Source organism: Dromiciops gliroides, chromosome 6, assembly GCF_019393635.1.
Source record: "Dromiciops gliroides isolate mDroGli1 chromosome 6, mDroGli1.pri, whole genome shotgun sequence".
Classification (NCBI taxonomy): Eukaryota; Metazoa; Chordata; class Mammalia; order Microbiotheria; family Microbiotheriidae; genus Dromiciops; species Dromiciops gliroides.
The window spans coordinates 209,325,829-209,352,591 of NC_057866.1; the positions used below are offsets into that span (position 1 = coordinate 209,325,829).

At 44.0% G+C, this 26,763-nt stretch overlaps 1 protein-coding gene across 5 annotated transcripts in view; it reads right to left on the minus strand.

Moving 5' to 3' along the window:
• The window catches only part of ACSL1 (acyl-CoA synthetase long chain family member 1), an 85,854-nt gene extending 60,197 nt beyond the window's left edge, over nt 1-25,657 (minus strand). The window contains exon 1 of one of the 5 annotated variants that reach the window (XM_043969992.1): nt 25,472-25,657. Coding sequence is in view for 2 of the 5 variants with exons in the window: in XM_043969995.1 (XP_043825930.1) it covers nt 3,161-3,194 (34 nt within the window). In the remaining 3 variants the exon portion in view is untranslated. Of the gene's footprint in view, nt 1-2,978; nt 3,051-3,160; nt 3,361-3,622; nt 3,779-25,471 lie in introns of those variants that run through there. The other 4 variants (XM_043969993.1, XM_043969995.1, XM_043969991.1 and 1 more) reach the window with 4 other exon arrangements.
• Nucleotides 25,658-26,763: the final 1,106 nt, after the last annotated feature.

Below are 26,763 nucleotides of genomic sequence, written 5' to 3' on the forward strand. Positions count from 1 at the left end.
TGATGTTTGGGTCCTCATCTTATCTTCCTGAAGGTCTGAGCACACTGCTCCTCCCTCCCACTCCCAACTTAAGTGCCTCCCTATTGCCTCTCCCAAAAAAAGACTCCTCTGTTTGACATCTCAGTCTCTAGACAATCTGGATCTTTCCTACTCTTCCAGCACTCTACTCCCCTCCTTGGACTGAGGATTTCCTCCACCCTGGCCTACTCACTGTTCCATACCTGCTCCACTTCTCACCTCCCTATGTCTCCATGCTTGGAATGCATTCCCTCCTCATTGCCTGGCACCTCCCAGACCCTCTGGTTACCTTTAAGACTTAGTTCAATTACTGCCTTCCACAGGAAGATGTTCCTCAGCCTCCCTGCCAGGGTCCTCTTGCCCCCAACTATCATGTAAATCTTTATATGTGTGCATGACTAGACTATGAGCTCCCTCGGAACATTTACTGTTCCACGTTGGGTTTTGAATGCTTAGCACTTAGTGTCTGGCACACAGCAAGCATGGAATAAATACCTATTGATTTATGATTTCATCTTTTTATCCCCATAACCTAGCATTGGGGCCTAGTAAGGGTAGAAAGTAAGGTCTTCACAAATGGTTAGATTGAATTGAAATGAATAAAGAGACTAGAAAATAAGTTAGGTAAACTGTCAAAACTCAGCTTTGTTTTTATGCTTTGCCTGATCTTAGATGGCATCTATCAAGTGCCCAGGGAACTTCTGGGTCCATTGCCTTTTTTTTCAGGGCAATGAAGATTAAGTGACTTGCCCAGGGTCACACAGCTATCAAGTGTCAAGTGTCTGAGGCTGGATTTGAACTCAGGTCCTCTTGAATCCAGGGCTGGTGCTTTATCCACTGCCACCTAGCTGCCCTAGGGTTCATTACTTTTAATCAACAAGTCAAGCATTTATTATTCTACTGCAGAATACAAAAGTGCCCGGCAACATTATGCTAAGCTGGTTAAGATGTCAAGAAACAAACAAGAAGCAGATTAGCAAACAAGCTAATTTATAATAAAGTACTAAGCTGTGAGATACAATTAGAGAACACCAGAGCCCAAAACAAGGTGTTAATTGTATAGTGCTGACAATCAGCACATTTGTAATTTAGAGAATTCCTGATGGGGCTATATCCCCAAGTTTCTGTCTACTGTACCAGCAGAAAGAGGCAGAATTAATTAGCACACAACTCATGTGTTTGTTAGTTTTGCTGAACTGCTTCCCCTTCTACCCCATTCCTTTATCATTCTTTGTTACAAGGGATGGGAAAGAGATATATGAAGGGGATATTTAAAACTATCAATAAAATCAAAATAAGTTTAAAAATAAGCAAAGAGTTTGCAACCCAAAAATTCTCCCCTGGTTCCTGACATCCCTCCCCCCCCCCCCCCGCCCCACCCCCAACTCTGCCTGTGTTTTCCTTTGACTGATGGAAAGCAGAACACTTTAGAGTTCGGATGTTTTAGCAGTAGGTAGTTTTCTTTAATATTCAAGTCACAAGTTAACTTTCTAAACTTGGAAAGAAAGTTATTGGCTTGACCTTGTTTAAAGCTAAGTTTACAAAGTCCTCCCACCCCAGTATTTGGTTGCTGGAAGTAAATCCCAAATCTAGTGATATCAGAGTATAGTGTTTATTAGATTAAGTCATGCCTGGTTAATAGAAAGCTCATAGCATCAGAACAGTCCCTGCATCCTTTAACCCCATTTTTGTTACAATAGCAAACATTGTAAAAGATAAATAAGTGGGCTTCCCATGACAAACACAGCACAGGTGAGCAAAAATTTGTGCACTAAGCCTCTCAAGAGAACACCGCCTCTGAACAGCCCCTTCGATGATGACAGAAGGATGGGTGGAGGTTAAAGAGTACTGATGTCAGCTGGGCTGGCACTTGCCTGAACCTCCAAGGTCTTGCAGGGCATTAGTCACATGCAGAACCTCTAGCAGCTGCCCACTAGGCTAAAGGTAACTAGCAGGCAAAATCCATACTTGACTTCTCAGAGGGAGGGAAGGAGGAGCCAACCCAAGCAAAGCCAAATCACCCCACTGCCCCACCCATAAGGTGAGAGATACTGGTAACAGAGTTTTCCTTTTTGCTCAGCCTCCTTTAAAAAAAATGACAATGGGCATTTAAAAAGAAAAAAAATGATGATGGTAAGCAGCCGTTCTTAGAAGTGAGATAAAGTATATTTAACCATCATAAATACACCGCCAAACTGTGCCAATTCAGCAGGTTTTTTTAATACCAAGGGGAAGAAATTTCTAAATTACTTGTAAAGAATCAACATCTTTACTCTATTTATTTCATCCTCATTTATTACTATTTACCATATAAGGAGCAAGAAATGCAAGATCAATATCTGGTGTCAGAGGACAGGGTTCTGACCTGGGTGGCCTTAGACAAGTCACCCCATCTCCTTGGCCTGTTTCTTTAATTGCCAAGTAGGGAGTTTGTATTGGATCACTCCTAAATCTGTGATCCTGTGAGTGATGCATGGGGAGTAAGAAGGCCTAGATCCCAGACCTTGCTCTCCCACTAACTGGGATCAAAGAGTTTGAACCTGACCGTCTCTAAAAGGGGCTTTTCTTCCTGCTCAAACATTCCATGTTCCTACACTCTCCAACTCCTCCCAACTACAAACTACCCGGGGAACATTCCTCTGAAGGCACTAAAGGCTTGAATAGACTAGCAGATCACTCCCTCCCTACCTTGCAACCAAAAAATCAGAATTAAAATTAAGAACAAGACACATGCACATGTACACACATGCACACACACACACACACACACACACACACACACTCTCTCTCTCTCTCTCTCTCTCTCTCTCACACACACACACACACACACACACACACACACACACACACACCCCACAGAAAGTGATTACTAAAAACCAAAGACACAATATATCTTGTGTGCATTTAGGCCACTCAGCCAAATCCCAACCCCAGAACAAAGCTGAATAATTATTTCTTACATTTTCCTCCTGAAATGAACAGTCATGAGCAGAGTTGATCAGACACCACCAATGTCTATTTTAAGCCTTTAGGGTAGTAATCCAGCACTGCAGCACAGCATATCAAAAAGGTTAACTAATGCTTTCCAATGCTGAACACCCCTTGAAAACTTGGCAACACTAGAGTAAACAAGCCCCCGTACCTATGCTTTGGAAGACCAACTCCCTGATCTGCATGGCCAGAAGCTGGACCAGCTCGATCCGATCCCCAGCTTTGGGCTGCAATAAGGTCAATCTGCACAAGTTACTTTAACTTGCACCTTGGCAAAGCCAGTAGGTCACAGACAAACTCCCCAGAACAAATGTTTATTTAAGGCTGCTGGCAATAGCTCCATCTCTATTTAAAGAGTAGCAGCATGCATTCAAAAGAAATGAAAGAGCTTTTTATATAGTTCAAGGAAAACAAACAGCTCAGAACCCAACAAATAAGGAAAAGAAACTGCGATTTTACTGACTACACTGTAGGTATGGAGCTAATGTTCAGCTCTCGGGGAGTGGCTTCAGTTGGACCCAGCACCAGGATTTCCACACTTAGATAACACTGCCACACACACACACACACACACACACACACACACACACACACAAAGCGATCCTTGGACAACCTCTAAGTCCGCAGGAGGTGAACGTGCAGGACCATCCTCTGAAGGCTTCGGGACTCAAATTCCCCAGCTGGGTCCAGGCTATCTCTTAACTGTTTATTAGCAGAGACCGACCATCTGCTTCCACAGTCAGTCCAATGGCATGCCACCTCAGACACTTTCTGCAGGGAAGACTGCAACTACCAGAGCAGTGGCCTCTCAGCCAGTTTATAACTCGGGTACATACATCATTGGGCGTTTACTAAGAATATAACTCAATCAGCTTAAAGGCTTATCAGCCCTGTGTGTTCCGTGGATGCTGGGTGGCTGACGGTTTTTCTCCTTCCCACACCTACTCTTCAGACTACCCCTGCCCTAGTCCCACAAAAGTTTAATTTTTTCCCCTTTGGATTCCTTATTCCTTCCTATCCAAAAAATGACAGAATACGGCAACGGGCTGGGGAATTCATCACCGAAATAGTAGAAAGGGATAGAAGCATGACTCACTATTAAAGAAATTTGCACCGACAGATCTATTAGATTTATCACACAGATAACGGGGTTAAAGGATCAAATTCAGAACTGGATTCTATTCTGGCTGTGTTACTGTAGACAGTTTCCTAATTTGCTTTTTAAAAATACTAATAAGTATTATTTGTATAGTGTTTTAAATTTGTGAAGCACCTTAACTTGAATTATCTTATTTCAGTCTCATGCCAACCCTTACCCTTGTAATGATGCAGTTGGGAGGCAGAGTGGATAAAGCACAGGGCCTGGAATCAGGAAGTTGCTTTAATATCTGTCTGCCTCAGTTCTCTCAACTGGAAAATGGGTATCATAATAGGGTTCATGTGTGTATATATATGTATCATGTGTGTATATATGTATATATATACACACACATAAATGCATTTCTATATAAATATAACTATATACATACATGAAGACAAGATTGCTACTTACATTTGCATTTTCTTGCATTCATAAATCAAAGGCCAGTAAACTCTGTTTCTCTCTCTGTGTGTCTCTCATGCACCACATACTGGGAAGGTGAAGGGCAGAAGTCACTAGATACTTGCCTCAAACACACACACAGAAATAGTGTGGCTCCATTCCCCACACCAGGGCAGCAAATTAAGAAATGTTGCTCTCTTTCCTTAGCACAGCAGGCCAAGCTGGCATGAGGCTGCCATCCTTTGCTCCACCTACTCCCTTCTGTGTACAATGGCCCATTGACAGCGGGCTGAAAGTGCCCCTTTTGTCTGCCACTAGCCGGGCAGAGTTGGAGCGTAAGGGAGGGAACAAGGGGAGCAGCCGGCCGACCGTGGGCTCGCTGTTCTTTCAATTTGCCGGCAAAGAACACTCTGGAGCCCAGGGCTTGTGCTTCGCCACCCTGCTGTGTGGCTGGCAGATGACCTAAATCAGGGCGGGCTGGAGACTGTTGCTTCTTGTACTAAAAATGAGCAGTTCAGCAGGATCGCTCGAAAGGAGGCAAGGGTGTGACAAGAGCAGTTTATATTACACTTGTTCTTTACCGTGGGTATTTTGAAAAGTTGAAGCTATGGAATTCTGTTTGGCTCAATGCGATCTCTTGGAAAACAAACACCTATTATATAATTCAGGTCTAGAGAGGCAGAGAGAGCCTGTGTTGCACAGCTGACAAAGAGCCAGCCTCAAAGCCAGAAGGTCTCAGGTTCAAGTCCCCCTTGGACATTCACTGTCTGTGGGATGCTGCGGGGCAAGCCACTTGAAGTCCAAGGGCTCTCCACAACTCTGTCAGAGTCTCTCTTGCAGAGAGGGTGCTGACCTGCCCTATTGGAGGAATTTTCCTCACTAATGAAAAAACCACAGGTCATGGACCCAGAGTGTCCCTATCCTGGAGAAGGGGTGTGTTGTGGAGCGTAGAATGCTAGACCAGCTTCAAAGTCCAGCTCGATGCCGGGTTTATGATCTGGGATAAATTACTTAATCTTTTTGGGCCTCAGTCTCCTTATTTGTAAAATGAGAAGTATGGACAAAATGACCTCTAAAGTCCTCTCCAAGACTAAAGCTAGGATTCTATGCCTTCCATCCTCTCTACACCAACAGTGTCAAAGTCCATTAGGAATGGATCTCTTTGGGCCACATATGGACTCAGTCATGAATTAACATTATCACTGTTGTACTGTATAAAAATCTATTTTGTTAACTATTTCCCAGTTACATTTTAATCTGGATCAGGCCTCTAGGGAGTTTTTGCAGCTTGCAGTCCATGACTTTGACACCACTGAACTACATGATGGTGTATGTCTGTCTCTTTTCCTCCCTAGTCTCTCATCCCATGCACATACACTTCTTTGGAGGGGAAGAAAGGTCTAGATCTGTGCTTTTATTTGTGTAAGGAGTTCTCAGTGAAGAAACTCCCTCTTCCAATCTAGATCAGCAACTGTCCTGCAATTCATCACCTACCCAGGAACACTTGGCCAGTGACAACACTGCCACCTCTTCTTGACTTCAAGTCCAACTTACCTCCATACCTCACTACACCATGCTGCCTGTTACATCTTCTATGAAGGAAATTGATCCTACATAGGATCAAGCAAGCAAGCAGACAAACTGCTCCCATTCAAAGGATCAAAATGAGTTTTTACACCAACATTGAGCTAAGTAATCTCTGGTTTAATGAAACAGCCCTTTGCCCATCCCCACCACTCCAAAGAATCCCCAACACTAGATTTGCCATTATTTCTAAAATGCCAGTCCAAAAGTCTGAGATGCTGCACTGTCACAGAATTAGTATCTTGCCTTCAAAGTCAACCTGGGCTCAATGTCGCTGAGGCAGGTACCAGGAAATACAGAAGCATAGCTGCTACCCTCAAGAAGCTTATATTCTTTTTGTTTGTTTGTTTTTATATAAATTTATTTAGAATTTTCCCCAAGTTGCATGTAAAAACAAATTTTCACGTTGATTTTTTAAAACTTTATATTCCAAATTCTCTTCCTCCCTCCCTCCCCATCCCTCCCTAAGAAATCAAGCAATTAAATATAAGTTGTACATATGCAGTCATGCAAAACATCTCCACCTTAGTCAGGTTGTGCAAGAAAACAGACAAAATACCTTTAGAAAGAGGAACTAACAAAAAAATTATACTCCAATCTCTATTCAGATAGCATCAGTTCTTTCTCTGTAGATGGACTGCATGTTTCATAAGTCCTTCTGATAGCATCCTGCTCATCATTTCTTTCACAGTTACTATTACTAACTGTTTTACCCTCCATCCTGTTCCCTCTCCTTGAAATTTACTCTATTTTCTATCTTCTTTCACCCTATCCCTCCCCAAAAGTGTTTTGCTTTTTACTGTCCCCTCCCTCAATTTGCCCTCCCTTCCTTCACCTCTTCCCCTCCTACTTTCTTGCAGGGCAAGATATATTATCAAACCCAAGGAAGCTTATATTCTACTGACACAATCACACACCTGTGCAATAGTAAGCAAGACAGCATATGTAATGATTGTAATGTATAACCTATATCAAATTGCTAGCTGGCTTCAGGAGGGGGCAGGGAAGGGAAGGTGGGAGAAAAATCTGGAACTCAAAATATCTTTACATGTAATTGGAAAAATAATTAAAATAAATTAAAAAATTTTTTTAATTAATTAATTTATTTATTTTTACAGGGCAGTGAGGGTTAAGTGACTTGCCCAGGGTCACACAGCTAGTAAGTATCAAGTGTCTGAGGCCGGATTTGAACTCAGGTCCTTCTGTATCCAGGGCCGGTGCTTTATCCACTGCGCCACCTAGCTGCCCCCCTAAAATTTTTTAAAAATAGTATATGAAAGATAAAATGTTACATAATCAGCAATAGGTGCAAAAAGAAAAAAAAATAATGAGCTAAAAACAAGAGGAACTGCACCTTCAGAAAACTTATTACCTTATTTCTTAACAAATTTATCAATGCCAGAAGCCCCAGTGATGATTCCCCCTGGCTCAGGCAAGGACTTACAACCTGGCATAAGAGGATATGTGGTATCACGGAGGGATGGTCAGACCAGATGGGAGATGATTAGGTCAGGGCATGATCTCCATCATACAGAAGAGGGGTCAGACTTGTTCCCCTTGCCTATGGTAGGCAAAATGAGGAACAATGGATGGAGGACACAGCAGCAAACTTTGGCTAATTATGCAGATAAATTTCACAACAATTACAAAGCTGAACAAAATGAAGTATAAAGCCTTAGTGGTTTATAAGATGATACTGTCACTGGAGTTATCCTAGCAGAGATTGGGGATCTATACATTTCATTTCTGCATACGTGTTGAACTAAATCAGCTGAGGTCCTCAAAGATCTACGGGAGATGGAGGGGGAGGAGAAGGGGCAGAAAATAAGAATATTCTAGGTCAGGCCTTGAAAATCACACATGGAAATTCAGACTTGAATAGGGAGCCACTTTGAATTTCTTGAAGTTCTTTGACTAGGGGAATGAAATAATGAAATGACAAAAAGCATACAGGATGGGGATGAGGGTGAGGTAGAAAGGGATTTAGGAAGATTAAGAACAATATTCCATATATAATATGAGAATGTGGGCTGGGGTGCAAGTGGATGAAGATTCATCCAGGCACTGAAGGAAGAACAAAAACAGGGTGAAAGGCCCAAATGATGAGAAAGGGGGAAGAGTCTCATAACTCCGAGGTTCTTGGCAGGAGAGAATAGTGGTATAATTAAGCCAAATTGTGGATCAAGGGGAAGGAGAACACATGTGGGAGGGACAAAATGTACAATGCTGGGCTCTCTTGACTCTGGTCAGAAGCAAGCAGAAACCCCTTTCCAACTTCATCTTTCACTTCTTTCTCAGTTTGTTCAATTTGCTTTCCTTTCTAAAAAGTCAAGGATTAATAAATAGGTTTGGGATGAGGCCATTATCTCCCCTATTTTGATGTCCTCACCCTTAGTCACATTCTTTTTTCTTCCAGATGGGGCTCAGGACAGAATCTGCTTCTTACTACTACTTGTAAAATCACTTAACCACCTCTCTGGAACTGTTCCCTTATCTAGAAAAAAAAAAGCAAGTTACACAAGATGATCCCAGACATCTCTTCCAGCTCCAGGTCTCTGATTATAGGATGCCCAAAGAGCAGCTCCTTTACTGCAGGTCCCTGGCATTTTGTCTTTTTTTTGTACCCTCAGTGTTTAGCACAGTGCCCGACTAGTTGTTTGTCCTTTGTTTTCGAAGAGGACCAGTGACATCATGGGTGATGTCTTGATTTGTGCTGTGCAAAGTTGTCAGCCTCATTCCCTCTTCCAGTCATTGAAGACCAGTGGACTTCAAAGTCAGGATGCCTGGTGACAGCCCGGGACAGAATGGAGGACTTTGGTGTTTTCCATATCTGGCCAAGCTCTAAGGACTCCATAGCGCCTGCTTTAGTTGCTTTCATGGCTGTTGGAACAAATTGTTCTCATTTGCCCATTCCTCCAGGGGAAGTTTTCACATACTTGGGGTAGACACCCCGCTAATTCATCTCGTTTAGCTTGTCTGCCAAGACAGTTTGCTGGGGTGTGGTCACTGCATAAACGACTTGGAGTCATGGTCGAAAATTGGGAGCCAGGTAGACACCAGGGAGATAAGCAGTCCTGAAAAGGGCTCAGTGGGACCTCATACCAGAGGTGCTAGTGATCCTTGAATACTCCATATACCCCAGCATTGTGCTACACACATAATAAATGTTTGTTGACAACTTTGCAGACCTTGTCTTTCCTTGTTTCCTGGGGCTATATTTTGTCGTCTTCTTCTTCTTCTTCTTCTTCTTCTTCTTCTTCTTCTTCTTCTTCTTCTTCTTCTTCTTCTTCTTTTTGCGAGGCAATTGGGGTTAAGTGACTTGCCCAGGGTCACACAGCTAGTAAGTGTCAAGTGTCTGAGGCCAGATTTGAACTCAGGTCCTCCTGAATCCAGGGCCGGTGCTCTATCCACTGCACCACCTAGCTGCCCTTATATTTTGTCTTCTTAAAACTAATGGTTGGGGGGCAGCTAGGTGGCGCAGTGGATAGAGCACCGGCCCTGGATTCAGGAGGACCTGAGTTCAAATCTGGCCTCAGACACTTGACACTTACTAGCTGTGTGACCCTGGGCAAGTCACTTAACCCCCCAATTGCCTCACTAAAAAAAAAAAAAAAAACAAAAAAACTAATGGTTGGTGTAGCTAGGTAGTGCACCCTTTCACGGGGTGCTTGAGGTCAAAATAATTTTCATAATAAATCTAAGATGTTATTTGCCTATTAAAACACTCCTCTCTTTTCCAACTACATATTTATGTGAGGTCAGATTTTCTTCATGGACACCAACCAAAACAACGTATCACAACAGAATGAATACAGAAGCAGATAGCTATTGAGCCAGATATTAAAGAGACTTGCAAAAGTAAAAAAAAAAAATTGCTACTGTTCTTATCATTTTTTTGGGGGAAATATAGTGGGTTTTTTAAAAAGAAAAATATTACTTAACATGTAATGGTCTATTATTATTTTTAATGAATAAATATTTTTTAAATTTATCATTTTGGGGGCAGCTAGGTGGCACAGTGGATAAAGCACCAGCCCTGGATTCAGGAGGACCTGAGTTCAAATCTCACCTCAGATACTTGACACTTACTAGCTGTGTGACCTTGGGCAAGTCACTTAACCCTCATTGCCCTGCAAAAAATATCAATTTTAATGTCTAATGTGGCAAACATCAATAGCTACAAGCTCCACAAACAAAAGCTCTTTGGGTCCTCCATAATTTTTAAATGTAAAAAGCCCTGAAACCAAAGAGCTTTTGAACCAATGTCCTAAAAGAATTCGGTCAATGACGAGGAAAAGACCTTCCTGTGTACCCTGGAATGCCTAGGGCTGTGTTAGGCACATGGCCACCACTCAACACCTGCTAGCAGCCCATGAGGAGCAGTAGGAATGTCTCTGGAGAATGCTTCTCCTTGACACTTCACCCACTACAAGACAGAGAGGAACCCAAGAACTCTGGAGAGTTAGGGCTCCTGGAAATCTTTGCAGGGAACCTTCCCCAAAGGGTGATGCTTCAGGAAAAAGCAAAGAGCTTCAATAAGAAGGAATGAAAAGGTTTTCCTCCAGGGCAGGAAGTGGGGAGGAGAGTCCCAGCTGTTGGCTAAGGGACTCCTTCACTGCATGAATGCTAGAAACAGGCAACTTCTCCACAGCAAAGAAATAGACTCTGCCCCATTCCTATCCCCTCTTCGAAAAGACATTACAATTAAAACCCTTAAACCAAAGGATTAAGTACTGAATATTGCAAAGAAATCATCACAGGCCAGGCCTTTGTCTGATAGCAATGTCTAGTTTCAGGAAGACACAGATTCATGAGAGCAAACTTTTTTTTTTTTCCAGCTGCCAAGTGAACTTCCTAAAGCAAAGGTTTGTGTTACTTCCCACACTCCCTGATAAACTCCAGTGTTTAAACTGTTACCTCCAGGATCAAATATAAAACCCTGTTTGCCTTCTAAAGTCTTGCACAACCTGACCCCTTCCCTACTTTGCTGCCTTACACTTTATTCCTATTTTGTCTACAATCCAAGGGCATTGGCTCTCTTGTTATTCTTCCATGTCTGCTCACTGGCCTCGACTGACCTCCTTGCTCACTTGGGGCTTCCCTCAGTTTCTTTCTTTCTTTTTTTTTTTTTGAGGGGCAATGAGGGTTAAGTGACTTGCCCAGGGTCACACAGCTAGTAAGTGTCAAGTGTCTGAAGCCTCCTGAATCCAGTGCTTTATCCGTTGCACCACCTAGCTGCCCCCTTCCCTCACTTTCAATCTCAACTTCTATTGGCTTTGCCCAATTGCACCCTCCCCCAAATAACAGCACCTTCCCTCCTTCCCTCTAGGGGTGTGTTGGAGCCAGCTCAACCAGCTCAGAGTGTTACATTTTCATTGAGAGCATTTACACCTTAGAAATGTGGCAAATCAGGGCTTGATTTATTGTTTTGTTGACTGTATGGGGTTAAGAAAGTGATAGATAGGGGCGGCTAGGTGGTGCAGTGGATAAAGCACCTGCTTTGGATTCAGGAGTACCTGAGTTCAAATCTGACCTCAGACACTTGACACTTACTAGCTGTGTGACCCTGGGCAAGTCACTTAACCCCCACTGCCCTGCAAAAAAAAAGTGACAGAGAAAATGGTAATAATGAAGATGAAACTTAAAAGTGTGCAGCCCATTGTTAAGCACTCTCCAGCACACTCCTGCTTCCCATGAGTATTGCAATAGCAATGTCTATCTTCCATTTATATGGTGTATTGGATGCAGAATTTGTACTGCCTCTCACTCTCTCTTTCTCTCCCCATAGAATCTGAGTGCCCTAAAGCCAGGGGCTGTTTTTTTGTTTGCTTTTTTTTTTTTTTTTGCTTGGCTTTATGGCCCTAGGCGTAGCACTATTCAGGGCTCATGGAAGGTATTTAATAAATGCTCACTGACTGACAGTTATCCATGATTTCCTGAGCAGATTGGCAAGGGGCTTCTACCACTGCAGATTTACCCCTTCTCTGAAACATACAGACTTAGAAAGTGGGCTGAGGCACCGACAGATTAAGTTCAGGGTCCCACATCAGAAATGAGACTTGAATATAGGCCCTCTGCAATGAGGCTGGCTCTCTATGCTGCTTCTCAACCCATTGGTTTTGAAGCCTCACATTAAGACAGTTGCAAGTGATCCTTACAGAAACCGTTTACGAGAGGACACCTTTATCTGTTAAATAAAAAAAGATCCAGCTATGGTTGGCAGTAGACTTTATAGGAAAGCAGAACAATCTAGTTTGTATTGGCTGGGGGGGGGGGGGAGAGAGAGAGAGAGAGAGAGAGAGAGAGAGAGAGAGAGAGAGAGAGAGAGAGAAGAGAGGAAGGAGGAGGGAGGAGGGGGGAGGGAGGAGGGAAGAGAGAGGAGAGATGAGAGAGGAGAGAGGAGAGAGGGGGGGAGAGAGAGAGAGAGAGAGAGAGAGAGAGAGAGAGAGAGAGAGAGAGAGAGAAGGCCTGCTCTGCAGAGATCACCTGATCTTTTACTCACAGGGTCCTTCTGGATAAGTCCAAACTATTTCTACAAGTTAAGCTTTTCCCTACTGTACTTTGGTCTAATTTTAAAGGTTTGTTAATTAAGCTGACATTCTGCACAGAATGAGCTGTTAAGCAACCAGGGTAAAGCCTGTTATGTTAATAGCAACCAAACCCAAATAAAATCTTCTGCTCATTAAAAGAATCTAGAATGGACTGGTCAGGTTACCGGAAAGGAAAGGGCTGAAAGGGCTGAGGATAACTCCTTTAGGAAGAAGATCAGATTTCAAAGGATATGGAAATCTTGAAAGGATCTTGGAGTCATCTGGTCCAACTTCCTCCATTTTCTGCATGAACAAACTGAGGCCCAGGGAGGTTAAGGTACTCGCCCACAATCACACAGGTAGTACCAGAGATTTTCTTTCCATTTTACCATGCTCTCTCTCTCCTCTTAGCAAGAGAATGATAGAAATAGTCAACAAGGGTTTATTTAAAACACCTACTATGTGCTAAAGCACTGAGGATATGAATAAAAGCCTTCAAGGTTGAGTTACCAATTAGAAGGCTATTTCAATAGATCAGGTGAGAGGTGATTGGGGCCTGAGCTAGGGGCTGTGGCTGTAGGAATGGAGGGAAGAGATAGCCCTGCTTCTGACACATACTGGCTGTGACCCCAGACAGGTCAACTCTTTATAAATGTATTGAGGAGCTAGTACTGATTTGCAGTGAGAGGAAGTTTCTGCAATAAGAGAAATTCCGTACACTAATAAAATCACAAGTCCTCTGTGTTCCCTCCCCTTCCCCCCCCCAACCAAAAAAAAGGGAAGAAAAAAAGAAAACTGTAGCTTATTTGAGAGAGAAAATGTGGCACAGAAGATGGAAAATTGTAGACAGAGGTAGCAGAAAGTCCTGGAAGGAATCTCAGAACAGACTATTGCTTCCTTGTTAGTTTGTAACGCTCAATATTTTGTGCAACATTTTGCTCCTTATTTTATATGTTTAATCCTTTGATATTTTTCGTTGTTGTTGGCTGTTTAAAATGCAAGAATTTTTTAAAAAGTCAATGAGAGTACCTTAAGTGATCAGTACGGGCCAAAAATGTGAAGTCCAGGAGGAAAAGGTTTATGCTGGGAATTATTGGGACTTCAACCACTTGACTGTGGCCCACAAACAAAGTATTCCCACCAGACCCCCAGCTGCTAGTGCCTTCCTTCTCTCATGACTCAAGTTGCTTTGTATGTACTTTGTATCCAAGTATATGTAGTTTGTTATGGTTCAGTCATTTTTTTCCAGTTATGTGCAACTCTTTGAGACCCTATTTGGGGTTTTCTTGGCAAAAATACAAGTGGTTTACCATTTCCTCCTTCAGTTCATTTTACAGATGAGGAAACCGAGGCTAACATGTTTGCCAATAGAATGCAACCTCATTGTGGGTAAAGACTGTTCAGTTTTTGCCTTTGGATTCCCAGAGATCAGCACAATGCCTGGCATATTTTTGGAAGCAGGGAAGGTTGCAGCTCTGTGATTTTTTCTGGCCTAGAGAACCCCCAGAATATTAGGGAACTCCTCCCAAAGAGATTGGCTATGGTCCTGCAACTTATGTCTTAGAGAGTTGTCTTGGGCACTGAGAAGGTACATGACCTGGCCAGGGTCACTCTGCCAGTATGCGTCGGAGGTAGAATTTGAATATAGGTCTTTGTAAGACTGTCTCTCCCATATGTGCCTGGCATATAGTAAACACAATAAATGCTTGTTATTGATAGCTGGAAATCTGGGAACCTTTAATGGCATTATACCTGGCTGGAGAGTCATTCTAAAACTTAGCATGCATATATCTTTTTTATATACAGTTGTTTGCATGCTATTTCCCCCATTAGACCATGAAACCCTTGAAAACAAGGGCCATCGTTTGCTTTTCTTTGTTTCCTCGGAGCTCAGCCTTTCTCAGTGCCTGGCACACAGTAGGCACTTAATAAATGTTTATTGATTGCCTTCACTTCAACCTGACGCTCCATATCAAATGGTATTCCACAGTAGTGAGTATTATTAAATAAATAACTTGAATGAAGGGATTGTAAATGATGCCATGTTGGGTGGGGAAAACTTTTTTTAAAATTTAATTTCTGGGACAGCTAGGTGGTATAGTGGATAAAGCACTGGCCCTGGATTCAGGAGGACCTGAGTTCAAATTTGGCCTCAGACACTTGACACTTATTAGCTGTGTGACCCTAGACAAGTCACTTAACCCTCATTACCCCGCAAAAAAAAATAATTTCTGATTTTATTGGTATAGGAAACTCTTAGTAAGGAAACTCCCTCTATCCATGCAAATTAATACCTGAGTCTTAGAAGTTAAGTGACTTGCCCATGGTCACATAGACCACATGTGTCAGAGGCTGCCTTGAACCCAAATCTCCAGGAGAGAAGGAGAAGAAGGAGGAGAGGGAGAAGGAGAGGGGGAGAGGGGAAGAGGGGGGAGAGGAAGAGAGGGAGAAAGAGAAAGTGTGTGTTAATTGGGGTAACAGGGGCAAAGGAAGGCTACAATTTCCCATAATTTAAACATTGCTTTGCTTAGAGTCAGGGATCAGGAACAAGCTCTATTCTCCTCTAGAATCCTGAAGAGACTAAGGAGGTCATGGGAGGTCATGGGAGGTTACAAGATCACACGGTTAGCCTGGAAGGGCCCTTAGAGGTTCAACAATCCAATGCTCTCATTTCTTATGGTTGGTTACTGAGCATAGGTAAAGAAACAAAGCTGGATGATACACTTCAGCATCAATACCACATCCCAATTTCATCACTTCTCTCAGACAATGAAAGTACAAATTTAGTGACTATGTCAATAATGTGCTCACTGCTGTTCCAGGGGGAAAAAAAAGAGGGGTCCAGGTGGAGAATGGTCAGTTTCGAGGATGACTTAAGTAGTTCTTGCTGAAATTTGATACAAGTTTTATTCAAGCACACTTCTATCCAGGGACTGATTCATTCCCTTATTTCAGAAACCCAGTGGTTCCTTGTTTTCTTTCCAAACAGCATGATTTGACTTCGTTCTCTCCCTCAAATGCCTTTCAGGATTATCCTGGTGTGCTGGGAGGAAGCAGTTGAGTTCCTGTCTTTTTCCCCAAGGCACCTAGACTTCTGATCAGGAAGAAGTTCAGAGCCATTTCCATCTTTAGTCCTGCTCCCTGCACCCACCCCCTTTGGCCAAACACTATAAACCTGGTCAATGAGAAAAGCTTGGAGCAACTAGGAGAACAGTGTGAGTTCTGGTCTGCCAAAGCAGATGGCAGAGGTGGGAAATGTAGGAGAAAAAACATCTCACCTGCTAAGGTTGGGGAAGAGGATGGGTGGAACAAGGGTGGTGATTGAACAGACACCCAAGCACAGGAAAAGGCAAGCACAGAGCTATGTAAAAGTGACTTGCTCAAGGTCATGAAGGTAAGATCTGAACCCAGGTCCTCTTGTCTCATACTCTTTCTGCCTCTAATAGGTTCACCCAAGGGCTCCTTCCATTGAGAATGGCCCCAAGAATTCCAGCCTCCCGATCTTACAGAACACAAGGAATTTGAATCCATGTGGAATTTAAATCCTTGCTTTCTCTCTCCCATCATCAGCGTCCTTTAGGTTTGCCCACCAAACAGGAACTTAACATCGCTGCAATAGAACCACTATAACCCATCCACTCTTTTTTCCTTCAAAGGCAGCAGGGGTGTGCTGGAACCAGCTCTGAAGAGGACTGTGAAATTTTCAGGGTGAACATCTACATCTGGGAAATAGGCAAAGGCTACAAAACAGAGCTTGGTTTACAGTGTTATTGATTGTCTTGACTTAAGAAAGTGATGGAGAAAATGTAAATAATGCAAATTAAGCTTAAAAGTGGGTCTCCCTGAACATTCTTCCTCTTCTCCTGGAGCCCGCCAATAAACATTTGCCAGCATACCAACCCAGGGAAGAGACCTGTCTTATAATTACAATCTAAAACTTGAGCACTAGGCAGTTTCAGCTTTGATGCCCAACCTCTCTACAACTGTTTCCTTCTTCGTAAAATGAAGGTCCCAGTGTCCAAGACCTCCTTCCAGCTCTTTAAAAGAAAATTCTACCATTCCAGCTACAGGTAGAATATGAGCAGTGACCAGAAACAGTAAAAACAAAACAAAAAACCAAACTGGCCTGTTCACCATTGGCTTAGGAAAAATAAAGAGAATTTGTTTAAAGCAGGATTCTTGAGCTCAGTATCATGGCTACAATACAGTCAGCTAAGATTAGAGCATGACACTCCTCTCCCACAGCCCCCCAAGCCCACAGCCACCTGTCTCTAAATAGTACAGTTCAGAGTCTGCCAAGCAGGTAACCATACGCCTAATCAGAAGATCAAATGACTCTTCCCTCTCCTTCACTCCCTTTTTCCAAACAGTTTCCTAGTTCCTGTGAATTCTCTCTCCTGTTCCCTTTACTCCCACAGACATCAACATCTCCTCACCTTTCACCCTCATTCACCTCTTCGATGGTCCTGCCCTGCCTCTCTAATCTCTCTTTCACACCAGCCGCTTGAATAATCTTCCTAAAACACAAGTCTGACCACACTGCTTCAAACCTTCAGTAGTTCCCTGCTGCAGTGAGGATATCTATAAACTCCTTGGCCTGGTACACAGCCCTTCTCCATGACAAACATCCTTGCTTTCTTCTTTAGCCTTAGCTCCCATGACCCCCTTTCACAGACTCTAGGTTACAACCCAACAAGGGTCCTTGCTGTTCATGGGCCTCAGAATGCCATCCCCATTCATTCATTCATTCATTCATTCATTCATTCATTCATTCATTCATTCATTCATTCACAGGAGCCACCAGGGCAGGAGTGCACTCCAAAATCCTTGTCCTCCCCAAGGCTCAGCTCAGATACCACCTGCTTGTGATATCTCCAAGAGTCTTCATTAGCTCTTTTGCCCTTATTAGTCTTGCCTTGTATTACATACCTGTATACACAGGATAACAGGCACAGCACGGGAAGGGACGTGAGAAGCCACCTCCTCAAACAAGCTCATTTTTTATAGATGAGGAAACTTGGGCCCAGAGACTGGAAGTGACTTGATTGTAGTGTCAAAGGTGGAAAGCCTTAGAGGCAGAATTTGAACCCAGGTCTTCTGACTCCAGAGCTAGTTTGCCTTCCATTGTACCAAGACCTCCTGTGCTGTATGCCCCAACAGAAGATAAGCTTCTCAATGGCAGGTACCCTGCACATAGTAGGTGCTTAATAAATGTTTGCCACATTGAACAAAACTATTGACTTGGGGCCTGTGGCCTTCTAAAGGTTTCACTCTAGATTTCTGTTTGGGACAATTTTTTTCATCAGGTTTCTGTTCTTTATGGAACTTGGACAGTTAAATGCATATTCCAATTTGGGGAACTCACGGGTCACTTAACATTTCTAATCAAAATCGACCAACTTTTACCACTTTCCCCATAGAATGGGATCTCCTTGAGAGCAGGGGCTACTTTGCTTTGGTCTTTGTACACTCAGCACCCCATATAGTGCTTAGATATGACAGATGTTTAATAAATGCTGGTGAGGAAGTACCTAGTAAATGCTACTAACAATACTCTGTAGTTGCAGTGTAGATGGGGAAAGAGTTATCTTTTCATGCAAATCTAGAGCTAATAAGAAAAGGGGCAGCTGGGTGACACAGTGGATCGAGTGCCAGGCCCAGAGTCAGGAAGACTCATCTTCTTGAGTTCCAATTCTGCCTCAAACATTTACTAGCTGTGTGACCCTGGGCAAGTCATTTAACCCTATTTGGCTCGGTTTCCCCAGCTGCCCAATGAACTGAAGAAGGAAATGGCAAACCGCTCCAATATCTTTGGCAAGAAAACCCCAAATGGGGTCATGAGGAGTCGGACATGACTGAAATGACTCAATGACAACAACCACCTGTTGTCAGGAAATGAGCAGTGGAAATGGAGAAAGGGAGGGGTCTCAGGAGAGCCTATAATGAAGAGGACTACATGATTGGGCACAGGAAGGAATCAAGATTAACAGAGCCAGAGCCATTTAAAGAGAGGGAGAGAGGGATGGAATTGACCCTTGGACAAAGACAAAGCATGATTAAAGGGGTCTGTCAGGAATGGCATGCCGGGGTCGGGAAGAAGGAAAGGGGGCTCCTTCCTAAGAATGTTGCAGTCTAAAAGGTACAGTATAAAGTGTACCAGGGTGGAAAGAATACTGGATTTCCGACCAGAGGCCCCTTGATTCAAATCTCAGCTCTGCTACTTACTACCCCTGTGATCATTTCTCTGGGCCTGGTTACCTCATCTGCAATATAAAGGTGGTCTATGGACTGGACAACTTCTGGTATTCTTTCCAGCTCTAAAATGAATGCATCTAGGAGGATTCTTTCCAGGAATCTGCCTGAAGAAGATTCCTGGTGAAAGCATTCAGAATCCCTTGCAGAAACACTTGTTCCCTGCTCTCCTGCCCCCAAATTGCCTATCCTGGTGAGACCATGGACAGCTCTGCATGCCCTCTTTAAACACTTGGCTCAAGTGACACCTGAACTCCATGATTGCTAGTATTCCTTCCTTTGAATATATTTTGCATTAACATGGCTCCCCTGCCAGACTGCAAGCTACTTGCAGGCAGGGACCATTTGGGGTTTTGTCCCTACACCAGCCCCCACCCCCACCTCCTTCCCTCGCACATAGTAGGCAGTCTGCAAATGCACACAGTAGGCATTACATAAATGCTTGGGCCAGGAATAACCCTAGAGAGGCTCAGGTTCTCTTTCCACTGAAGAGTGATGGACTTGGAGAGATAGAACCTGGGCTCAAACCCAGTTCTGCCACTGATTACCTAAGTGGACAAGTTACTTAACCCTTTAAGCCTTCATTTCCTCAACTGTAAAAGAAGGGGATGAGACTAAATGAACAATCTGGCTTTAATGATTTGTACTTAGACCAAACCTTCCTCAACTATCCTTGTTGTTGTTCGGGTAGTTTCAGTTGTGTCTGATTCTTCATGATCCCATTTGGGGTTTTCTTGGCAAAGATACTGAAGTGGTTTGCCATTTCCTTCTCCAGCTCAGTTGACAAATGAGGAAATCGAGGCAAATAGGGTTAAACAATGTGACTAGAGTCACACTGCGATTAAGTGTCTGAGGCTGGATCTCTGAAGATGAATCTTCCTGAATCCAAGCCCAGTGCCCTATCTGCTTCTCACCTAGCTGCCCCTCCTCAACTACTCAACCCACATAATTTCCCACCCAAGGTTCCCCCCACCCCAACACACACGCATACACTCCTATTTCACTTAGCCTATGGAATACATTTTGTCACTTTTCATATTCTGTCTTGTGATCTCTCCGAGTGGTTGTTTTCTATATCTATATTGGGAATTTTTAACAGGTTTGTGATTTTGGATGAGAAAAAAATTACATCTTTACTTTCACTAATCTCTAACTGAAATTTAGCATTTTCCCCAATTATGTAAAAATATAGTGTCTCACCAAATGGGTCCATGATGGGAAAAAGGGTTAAGAACCCCTGGAATAGGTGTCCACAAGCTCCTTGAGGGCAAGCAGCCTTAGACCTATATCCTTCCCATCCCCTAGCTCAGTGGTAGCCAAATTTAGAAGGAATGCAATCAATATCTGCTGAATCAGATTGAATCTTATACTTTAATTCCATTCCTTCCATCTATTTGGTATGACAGGACACCTTAGGTTAAGAGGAGAGATGAGCAGCATAGTAATAAAACAAAAAACACAAGAAAGAGTGAAAAGGGTATTATTGGCCCCAGAGATGGGATTTTCCAGTTTAGCCAAAAACTACTGGTGTGACCCTAGACCTGTCATTTTTACCTCTATTTCTTCATCAATCAACATTCAGTCAGGCATCAAGCATTTATGATGAGCTTACAACATCCCAGGCAGTGAGCTAAATGTTGGGGAGACAAATGAAAGTAGAAACAGAGTCCCTGCCCTCAAAGGGTTTACTTCGAATGGGTGAAAACAATAGATGAGAAAGGAAGTTGAATAGGAGGGGACCTGAAAATGAGGGGACAGATTTCCGAGAGGTTTGTTTCTAATATTCAGTCTGTTTTCAAGCTTCAGTCTGCTGAGGCAGCCTACCGTTTAAGAACAGATGGATGGTTCAAGCACTAAATTGTGACTGCCTTCTTAGCCAGTCAGTAAAATAACTAATGTTCAGTGAATCCAGCTTCTTACTTATCTGGGCAGACTGTTCCACAACAAACATGAAGGAATGCCAACTTTACCAGTCAGCAAGCCCATGTGCAAACTGCCAGATAGTCACATTTAGCTAAGCTCCCTCCCTGAATGAAGAAATAGTGGAAAAGGCAGTCAGGACTTAAAAACTCCCTCACCTTCAGGGGCAGCTAGGTGGCACAGTGGATAGAGCACCGGCCCTGGAGTCAGGAGGACCTGAGTTCAAATCTGGCCTCAGATACTTGATACTTACTAGCTGTGTGACCCTGGGCAAGTCACTTAACCCGCATTGTCCCACAAACACACACACACACACACAAAAACCAAACCAAAAAAACCTCCCTCAGCTTCTGCAGCTACAGTTTCACACTTCAACCAAACAGTGCCAAAGGCTATGGATTAGGAAATAAACACCAATGTGCTACCCTGGTCCAGTAATCAACATAAACAACCCAGTACATTCAATAACTAAACAAAATACAGTAGGAGGTCATGCCAGAAACTGGTTTGAAGTAAGAACTGCTTGAGGGTAAAGGTTTTTTGTTGTTGTTGTTTTCTTGTTTTGGTTTGGTTTGGTTTTTTGCCAATAGTTCATTAATGTACCTGGGAATTTTTTATTTTAAGTTTGAAGGACAGCTAATTCACAAAGAGGCTGCACAGAAACCCAATTCTATTTCCAGAATTTGGGGCCAGGCCTGCAAAATGCAGATGTGACAAGAGTACCCCAGGCCAAGCAGGCGACTGCTTCTTCAGGATACTATTCATTTCGAGGAAGGGGAGAGGAGGGAGTTGGAAGGAGAGCAAGACCATTAATAGGTAAAATGCTATTTCCTGGAAACTATTCTGATCTGGGCAGGAACAATAAGATATTCTTCACCTTATAACTCGTTTCCTTGAGAATGATTGGTCACATTGCAGGAACACTGCTTTAGAACTCTTCCTCTCCCTGCAAAAAACCCAAACAATCATCTCCTACTATTATTCCATTAACAAGCATATCTCCATATCCAGTTTTTCCCTTCTATTTTTTCAGTTTACATGAAGTAACTGACATAGACCTGGGGCTTCTCAAAAATTAAAAAGTCAAGAAACTATGCAACACAGATTGCACTATTGGCATTGGCACAGAAAGTCTTTTTTGTTGGTATTTACATGGTAAGTCTTCAGAATATAAGAAATTTAGATTGATATCTGTATTAATCTTGTCAGCTCGATATGGTAGTTTCAAATTATACACCTATGTATATTATAAAGATATTTTTTTCTCCTTGGAATACACTGAGCCTGTGATTTTACCAGTGTAGGGGCACTCCCACTATTAATGCAGATGGACAAATCATCTTACAGTCTTTGAAAATTTTGGAAAGGCACTGAGGGGGTTGAATGACTGGGCTGTGGTCACACGGCTAGTCTTTTTCAGAAGGAGCATTTGAACTTAGGCCTTCCTGACTCCAGACACCTTTCTGCTCCCTACTATCACAGCACAGCTTGACACATGCTTAACAATATTCAATTATTACATTTGTTACTTCATAAATCTGCCAACCATCATTTTTTCCTCAGCTTACATACTTTAAATGTGACAACATTAACTATAGTCAGTTAAATATTCTTCATGTCATTACCTATTTTTATACACACACACACACACATACATAATACAAACATAGATGGATAGATAGATCTTTCCTTCCCTGAGACTGTGGGAGGCCACTAAAGTCAGTCAGGCCAAGCACTGTGTTAAAAGGCTGGGGATACAAATAAAGGTAAAAAACATGGTCCCTACCCTCAAGGAACTTAAATTATATTCAGGGAGAGCATAGACAAATACAGACAATATATATACAAAGTGATTGGGAGGTAATCTCAGAGGAAAAGATATTAGCTCTGTGTGTGTGTGTGTGTGTGTGTGTGAGAGAGAGAGAGAGAGAGAGAGAGAGAGAGAGAGAGAGAGAGAGAGAGAGAGAGAAGACTGAGAAAGGACTCTTCCAGAAAATGAGTAATGTTTAAATGCAAAGCTAACCATCCTTCCTCACCCTATACTCTGCATTACCACCTGGAGACATACACTAGTCTTTTCAGTCTGGATTACTTCCCAATCATGAGTGTCAACCAATGTAGCAATGAAAAATGACCCTGGGGCATTTTTTTTGACCACCTCCTGTCTGGAGTGACCTTCAGTAACTAGCTCTTAAGTCACCACATACATACTCATTGTCATATGACTGACTGCTATAATTCTGAAAGTAAGGTTTCCAAAGGACTCAGGACACCAAACATAAGAATTTTGATTTTTAAAAAAATTTTGCTGACAATCTATACTAAGTCTTGAAAACAAATGACGAGGTAGTCCCAGTGCTTCTGCTATATATGCTTAAAGGCAATGCTGAGATACTTGATAACAATCTAAGGAGTGAATCTACATTAACAACTCCAGGGGGGAAAGAAAAAGTTATTAACAAGGTTTGCACTTTGCTAAACAGATTCACTTTCCCAAATGTTAGCACTTGGAGTAAAATCCAAAGGATAAATCTTCAAGTTTCTAATTCCCTCAAACTTTGATAACAGTTCCCATAAATTGCTAACACTGTCCCATTTAGATTGTGCAAACACATTGTCACATGTTCCATTTAAAATGCTTAACAATATGTTAACAGACTTGGGGGAGAGGAACAACCACCACTAGGTTACTGTTTATTAAAATGACAAAGCAAGGATCTGGTCACAGCTGCCAAAACCAAAGGAGAAATAGACTCTCACAAGAATAAAGTGCCTTGCCAGGCACCTCACCACTAGGGTTTACATGAAAAACAAATAGACATTTTTGCTTGCTATTAAATTGTACCACACTAAGAAGCAAACACTGACACAATTAGTGTGATATATGAACAGCATCAGGTTTTCATGTATACCCTTCATATTTGCCCTGCAATCTGAATGACAACTTAAACATTAAGCTAAGCTCCATGTCTCCCCTTTACCCAGGAAGCAAGGGAGAAAAATCTATTTCCCTGACTAATATCTGAAGAGAAAGCAGTATGTTTTACTTTAATCTACCTACAATCCATACTGTCAACTTAAATTTTACTTAAATTGAGAATGTTGCTAGTATAATTGTGCAGTCCCATGTTCAAAAGTAATCTGAGAACAAATAATTTTTAAAAGCAACTCACAAGTTCACTGTTATTTGAACAATCCTAACTCTTGTTATAAGTGTAACATAAAGCTATGATTAAATTGGAATAAAAAATCGGGGGGGGGGAGAAGAAATTATGCTCATTTTTCTCTGGCTAAGTGAATTCAGCAACTAGATGGGCAAAAGAATCCCGTGATTTACAGTATTTGCCATTTTAGTTGGCTGTCTTGTGATGTGGTTGCTTCTCAGGAGTTTTTCCGAAAATGTCTAAACTTCCAAGCCAGCCTCAACTGATTTCATCAGAAAGCTCATTCTCGATGAAAATTGAGTAGGAATGATGTTTTTGAAAAAAAAAAGTTTTAAAAGACACAAAACTTCGTCCCTTGAGATGGTCCAGACTCCAAAGTCTTGTGTACACACGAAAAAAAAGTTTTCCATCACCCTCCTAATTCTCCTTTGGCAGGTGAGGTTGTTGTGGTTGCACACTTCAAGAAAATCTCTCTCCAGTGTCTTTTCGCCCGGTGACTCCATCCACCACGGGCATTTAGCTAGGGCCAGGACCTCTTCTGGAGATCCGGAGAATATCTACATGTGGCAACTGGTGTTAAATGCTGCATTTCGTCCCCTTCCAATAGTCTTTAGCCAGCTGTGCTTCCAAAGGGCTAGGGGACATAACCCTAACCCTCCCAAAGTCTTATCGTTTTTTATGTTAGGAGCGTCACCGCAGCTCCGGCCTCCAGCAGATCCTCCATCTGGTATGGGGTGGGGGTTGGGGGAGGAGGAAGGGGGCTTACGGGAGACCACAGTCCGGCCACTGAGAATAGCAAAGGCTGAGCCGACCGGAGCCCCGATTCCCCGGCTCCCCCGGGCAGTCCCAGCGGTGCCCACCGCCCCAAGCAGGGAGCCGGCTTCTGACACGAGAGTAACCCGGATAAGTATCTACGCCAACGCCGAGCTGCCTGTCCCGAGAGCCTCTCTCTCTCACAGGATGCTTGCAGGAGCCGGCGCTGCGCTGCACCGCCCTGCCCAGCAGCACTGCCCTGCCCAGCAGCACTGCACTGAGCGGCCCGGCCCCGGCTGGGCTGCGCTGGGGACGGGGAGGAAGGGGAGAGGAGAGGAAGCGAGGCGGGCAGGCAGGCACGCTTGCATGCAGGCAGCCTCATGCACAGGAAGCAGCGGTCCGAGCCAGAGGTTAGGCTGGCCTCGCCGCAGCTGGAGAGCCGGGGAAGTGGGGAAAGGGGGCTATGCTCAAGAATGGAGGAAAGGCACATGCATGTCCCTGCTGCTTCTCTGCTTCGGCGACCAAGGGGAAGGGAAGGGAAGACGACGAAGGCTGCGGATGCATCCCCCACCCCCCTCCCCACTCCCCCAGACCTCCGCTCCTCTCCCGCAGGGTGGAGGGTGCCACGGAACCTCCGGGGAACCCAGCCTCGGGCTGGGGGCGGGGGGCAGGCTAGAGGACCCTTCTTCCCCTTTCTCGTCCACTCATTCACTCACCTCGTTGTCCCCAGGCCGAGCCCGCCCTGCCGGCGCTGAGCACAGTTTGTTACTGCCTGCCGCGTCCCCGGGCTGGATCCTATTTAAAGCGCAGACAGCTAACGCTGCTGCTGCTGCCGCTGCCGACGTTGCTGGCTTGGCTGCGGCTGCTGCTGCGGCGGCGGCTGCTGCTGCCGCTCCTGGAAGGCTGCTGCGTGGTGCGCGTGCCGCGCCCTCCCCCACCCCTCCCCTTCCCCGCCCCCTGCTCCCCACCCCCATCTCCACCCCTCCCCTTTCCTCCCGGGGTCTGACGGTGCGCGCGCGCGCGCGCGCGCACTCCGGGGCCCCAGCGGGAGGAGGCTGGACCAGCAGCTGTCCCTGGGGTGGAGGAGTCGGAGCTGACCGCTCTCTAGCCTCCTCCCTCCCTCCCTCCCGGCCGGGCCCGGCGCGGCCCTCATTCTTGCCAGAGGAGGGAAAAAAAACTGCGCGCTCCTGTTCCGCCGCCGTCCAAAATTGACCTCCTCCCCACCCCCAAGCCCCCTCCCTCAAGTTCTATTTCTTAATAAGCCAGAGGAAGGAAAAGGCAAAGGGTGCCTGGGAAGTGTTGGCAGTGGCAAGCCCAAAGGAGCCCATCACGTCCCCAGGACCTGCGCGGAGCGGGACCTTTCTGTCTTTACTGTCATGCACCGACCAAATGCTCCCCCGGGAGCCCCCAACCACATGTGGGGCGCCTTTGGGGCAGCTGTGAGCGACGTGCTGCTGCCCAAAAGGATGGAGATTCTCTCTCTCTCTCTCTCTCTCTCTCTCTCTCTCTCTCTCTCTCTCTCTCTCTCTCTCACACACACACACACACACACACACACACACACACACAGTCTCTTTGGCACGGAAACTCTATGACCTTTACCGCATCGATTTCACCACAACCCCAAGCCTTGACCGTCTTCCGACTGGACTTCTGCAATGCACTGACCGTGAAACAACCTTGGAAAGATCACTCCCAGGATATACTTAGAACAGAATGCAACCTCGACATTGCCCAAGGGCATACACTTCGTTCACCTGGGAAGTTATTGGTGCTTAATCCTCATTGCTAATATTAGCCATCGATTTTTTTATTTGTTAAACTTTCAGCAAACAACACAATACTTCCAAACTCAAATGCAGCCAAATTCCAAAGACCAATTTCACCACCCCCATTGATGAACTCTAAATGGTCCCTATTACTTTCAGGATCAAATATAGGATTTTAACATTTAAAGTCCTTCACAAATGAGATAATTTTTGTAAAGCACAGTTCCTGGAATATAGTA